Source organism: Plasmodium gaboni, chromosome 3 (genome assembly GCF_001602025.1).
Source record: "Plasmodium gaboni strain SY75 chromosome 3, whole genome shotgun sequence".
Classification (NCBI taxonomy): Eukaryota; Apicomplexa; class Aconoidasida; order Haemosporida; family Plasmodiidae; genus Plasmodium; species Plasmodium gaboni.
The window spans coordinates 511,476-516,702 of NC_031483.1; the positions used below are offsets into that span (position 1 = coordinate 511,476).

Consider the following 5,227-nt stretch of genomic DNA (forward strand, 5'->3'; position numbering starts at 1 on the left):
CCTTTTTTGATCAGGTGGAATAAAATGTATGGTATCCTTTATATTATTATTTATATTATTATTTATATTATTATTTATATTATTATTTATATCATCATTTATATCATCATGTATATCACCATTTATACTACTATTATTACTACTTTTTCTATTTATTTCATTTTTCTCTTTTAAAAATTTATGTTTAAAATATATATGATACTGATAACTTTTTTCATTAATAAATCCTTTCTTACAATCATTATGTGGACATATATATATTTTATCTTTTATAAATATATTCTCTATATCGTTTATATCATTATTACACATTAAACATTTATGATCTTGTAAACTTAACTTATAACACTTCTTACATACTATATGATAACATGGATTTATTCTTATCTTATAAGTGAAAGGTATATTACATGCAGGACAAAATAAAGAAGAATTCGGAGATATACTCTGAACTTTATAATTTATATTTAATGTTTTGTTGTTACTGTTTAATGTTTTATTTCTATAGTTACCTGCGTTGTTGATAAAAGTACTCATATTTACAAAAAAAAAAAAAAAAAAAAAAAAAAAAAAAAAAAAAAAAAATATATATATATATATATATTATTATGTGCTCATTTATATCACTTTTTATAAATTCTCAACATAAATGACTTATTTATAAATATTTTTTAAAACAACTTATATATAAAAATCAAATTAACCATATATATAATATATATGTATATAAAGATATATATATATTATTATAATATATATTATTATATATATATATATATTATTTCATATATATAATTATATAATGATACTAAAAAAAAAATTGTTTTTAAAAATATTACATTATCGTGCAGAAAAGAATTTTTATTACTTAAAAAAATAAATAAATAAAATGAAAATAAAACCTATAAAAATAAAAGATGTTATATATATAAATAAATTTTTTTTTTTTTTTTTTTTTTTTTTCTCCCTATTGCATATTATCATATATTAATATATATATATTATTATATATATATTATATATATATTTAATTTTGTGCTTTTTATATATGATCATTTAAAATAGGACAATGAGATCTTTATTTCTTAAATAAATAAATATATATATATATATTTTTTTTATGGATCATATATATCTTTAAATTTCTACAAATAAAAAAAGGTGCCTACTAATAAATATTATATTATCATCATATATTTATTTATTACCTTCCATAATTTTTTTTTTTTTTTTTTTAAGATTCTTATTATGATATAATTAAAATTTTAATTCTTCCTTTTTTAAAGTCTTCAAATAATATACCTCACTTATAAACAATTTATTATATATATGTCAAAAATTAGGTTCAATTGTATATTTTTTCAAATGCATGTTTGTATTGGTTGAAAAAAAAAAAAACAAAAAGGGATCTATCAATAAGAATAATCATATAAAATATATATATATATATATATTATATGTAAATTTTTTTTTTTTTTTTTTTTTTTGAACTATCGTATCATCTTTTAAAAAATATATTTGTGAGACATTTTTTTTATTTAGTTCATTTCCTCATAAGACTTATATCATTTAAAGCTTTTATGAAGGTTCAAAATGTTTGTCTGCTTTTTTTATTTGCATCTATTTAATTATATATATATATAATATTATTATGACTTGTATAATGAAAAGAAAAAAACAGGCATAGTAATATTATCATTTGAAAAGTTGTAAATTGTTTATAAAAAAAAAAAATAATAATAATTTAAACGCACCAAAGTTGTTAAAGATACAAATATGTTTGTTTAAAATATATATTTGTTTAAAATATATATTTGTTTAAAATATTTATTTATTCTTTCTTTTTGTTTATGGCTCCAAACATATATCCGTTCTGATAAAACTTTCTACATAAAAAAAACAAATAAATATAATATTTTCATTTTAATTTTTTTTTTTTTTTAAATGACGTGTGTATATTCGCTTTTTTTCTTTTTCATATGCATCCTTCTAAATAAGCATTGGATCCTATTAAATAGAGCTGAAAATATATTTTCAAACACCGAATTAAATATAAGCAGAATATCTTCGTCTAATAATTTTTTAGAATCATCTTTGAATGCATTAAAACCTAATAATAATATTTATGATGATATAAAAAAAAAAATATCTAATATAGACGTGAATAATATACATGATGAAGTAGTGAAAATATTGAAATTTGAAAAGCTAAAAAGTATAATAGATATTAAAACTACTATTTTGAATTGCTTAAGCGAATCGGTATGAACTAAATATAATGCATTTATTATAATATATATATGTATATATAATATGTATATATAATATGTATATATAATATGTATATATAATATGTATATATAATATTTATATATAATATATATATATATATATATATATATATATCCGTGTGTCCTTTTTTAATTTCCATAGATATTACACATGCTTCGATCCCTACCAGCAATTGTTGAAGAAGTTACGACGTATAACGAATTTTGTTCGTCTCTTGAAAAAACTTTTTCATTTTTAAATGATATAGATGATGAATATAAAATAAAAATACAAAGTTGTAGAGGAGTTACTACTGATAAAATTATAGAAAATTATTTTTTTTTTCATTTAAATGATATAACCACAATTGTAAGTATTTATAAAAATAAACCTAATATAATGTTTTTAAGGTTTAATGAAATAACACATTGTTTAGAAGAATTTTATCAGAAAATTACTAATCCTTTTGATGAGCATGTTAAACATACTGAATTATTTAAAAACTTTATGAAGACATATAAGAAACCACCTAAGTCTAATTATGTAGATTATTTAAAGGCATTTCTTGATAACTTTAATCAAAATATAGAAAAAGACAAAATTCTTTTTTTTTTAGATGAATTATATTATTATTACTCAGTAAATCATACATACATCGCATGTTTTTATCTTTTCTAAATATGCAATAAGATAGAAATGGATTATATATTACCCCTCAACTTTTTACGACCCACACCATATAATATATATATATATATATTTCTTTTATTTTATCTCTTTCTTTTTTTTGATAATTAATTAATAATAAACTTGGCCTTAAATATTAAAAAAAAAAAAAAAATAATAAAACATATGAATATATACATATATTCATATATACATATATTCATATATACATATATTCACATATACATATATTCATATATATGTGTTATGTATCTTGGTAGGCATCGTTTCTTAATTATTAATTTTATAGTCGCATGATAAAAAAATATTAAAAAATAATATATAAAAAAAAAAACTTCAAATGAAATATTTAATATATATATGTATGAAGATTTATTTAATTATTTATTAAAAGGTAGAAAAAAAAAAAAAAATAAGCATTAAAAATAAAAGGTGCATTAATTTATATATATATATATATATATATATATTTGTGTGTATGTGAATATTCATATTTTTTTATGAAAATGTTCTTAATATATATATTTTATTTTATTTTATTTTATTTATCAGATTTGTGGTATGTGTTTATATATATTTATTTTTCCTTATGCCCAAAGATTCTTCAAATAATCTTACACTTCTTAATAAAAAATTTGAATTAATTTTTTTTTGTAGCTGTGAAATTTTAAGAGCTCTTTGCCAATGTTTATTAATTAAATAGAAAGAAATAAAAATGGATGATACAAAGATCATTTGATTGAATCTGCTACTAAATATTTTTTTGAATAACATATAAAAGGTTGCATTTTTTTTTTTATCTTTGTTGTTTTGAATTTCACTTACAGCATTAGAAGAAACTTCAGTTTTATTATTTATGATTATATGATGAGGCATAATTTTAGGAGTATTAATTAAGTGATTGGCTAGAATTTGTTTTTGTAGGTTCACATTCATCATTTCTAAAAAAAGAACATGGTTTTTAAGTTTTTTAAATTCATCAACTAATATAATTTCATCTGTTGAATTGTTATTATTTTTTTTGTTTAATAAATATAAAAAATTTTTATCACAATTTTGAAAATTTTTATAATTAAATAAATTGTTTTTATTAAAATTATTGTAAAAATTGTTCATGTCATTTAATTTATTTTTATCTTGAAATATATTACTTGCTTCATATTTATGTTCTTGATTATATTCATCGTAAATATATTTGTCTTGATTATATTCATCGTTATTATATTTGTCTTGATTATATTCATCGTTATTATATTTGTCTTGATTATATTCATCGTTATTATATTTGTCTTTTAATTTTTCTTTTAATTTTTGTGTACCTTTATTATAATGTTCAAAATTATTATTAAAATGATTATAATATGAATAAATAAGTTGTTCATTCAATTCAGGGTTTGGTCTTTCCATTTTATTTTTCTTATTATTTTCTCTCCATTCATTTTCATAATCATAATTTTGGATCATGCTTAAATCTTCAATATTATTTTTATCTTTTTTAAAATATTCATCTTTGTTATTTCTTTTATAAAAATTGTTGAATAAGGTGCTATTTAGAATGTTGAATTTGGATTTTAAAAAAAAATCCTGCATTCTTTTTTAGCAACAACAAAAAAAAAAAAAAAAAATATATATATATATAAACACACACACATATATATATATATATATATATATATATATATATATGTGAAGAATGTAGAGTGAATTATTTATCAGTTAAACACTACACAAGAAAAACAAAAAAATAAAATTTAAATGGTTATTTATATGTATAAATATTAATACATATTATATATGATATAAAATTTCTGAATATTTAATTAATATATATATATATATATATATAATATATTTTATATATATATAGGAATAAATTTTAATTATTAAGCATAGAACATCTCAAGAGAAACTTCAAATAATAACACGAAAAAAATAAAACATATAAATAAATATACACATAATATTATATGTATAAATATATATCTTTTGGGGGGAAAAAAAAAAAAAAAAAAAATTAAAACGACAAACTCTATAGGTTTATGGTAATAAAAATAAATATATATAAATAAATAAATATAAATAAATAAATATATATATAATATACATGTAATAACAAAATGTTCTTGAGAACGAACAGTTCTAGGTTTTTTTTTTTTTTTTTTTTTTAATTTTAATAATGCCTTATGGAAAAAATAAAAAATAAAAAATAAAAAAAAAAAAAAAAAAAAAAAAAAAAAATAAAAATAAAAAAATAAAAAATAAAAATATT

General features: G+C 16.8%; 3 protein-coding genes across 3 annotated transcripts in view; 1 reads left to right on the top strand and 2 right to left on the bottom strand.

Moving 5' to 3' along the window:
- PGSY75_0315800 (putative zinc finger protein) overlaps positions 1–537 on the bottom strand; it is a gene marked incomplete at both ends in the record, with an annotated part of 1,023 nt that extends 486 nt beyond the window's left edge. The window contains one exon of the mRNA XM_018784009.1: positions 1–537. This exon is cut by the window's left edge and continues 486 nt beyond it. Within this exon, the coding sequence (XP_018643592.1) occupies positions 1–537 (537 nt within the window).
- Positions 538–1,944: 1,407 nt separating this feature from the next.
- PGSY75_0315900 (hypothetical protein) lies at positions 1,945–2,949 on the top strand (the record flags this gene model as incomplete). The annotated part of the gene is made up of 2 exons (XM_018784010.1): positions 1,945–2,262; positions 2,434–2,949. The coding sequence occupies 2 exons, from the start codon at positions 1,945–1,947 to the stop codon at positions 2,947–2,949; spliced, it is 834 nt and encodes a 277-aa protein (XP_018643593.1).
- A 576-nt stretch (positions 2,950–3,525) lies between these two features.
- PGSY75_0316000 (microneme associated antigen) lies at positions 3,526–4,548 on the bottom strand (the record flags this gene model as incomplete). The annotated part of the gene is made up of 1 exon (XM_018784011.1): positions 3,526–4,548. The coding sequence occupies one exon, from the start codon at positions 4,546–4,548 to the stop codon at positions 3,526–3,528; it is 1,023 nt and encodes a 340-aa protein (XP_018643594.1).
- Positions 4,549–5,227: the final 679 nt, after the last annotated feature.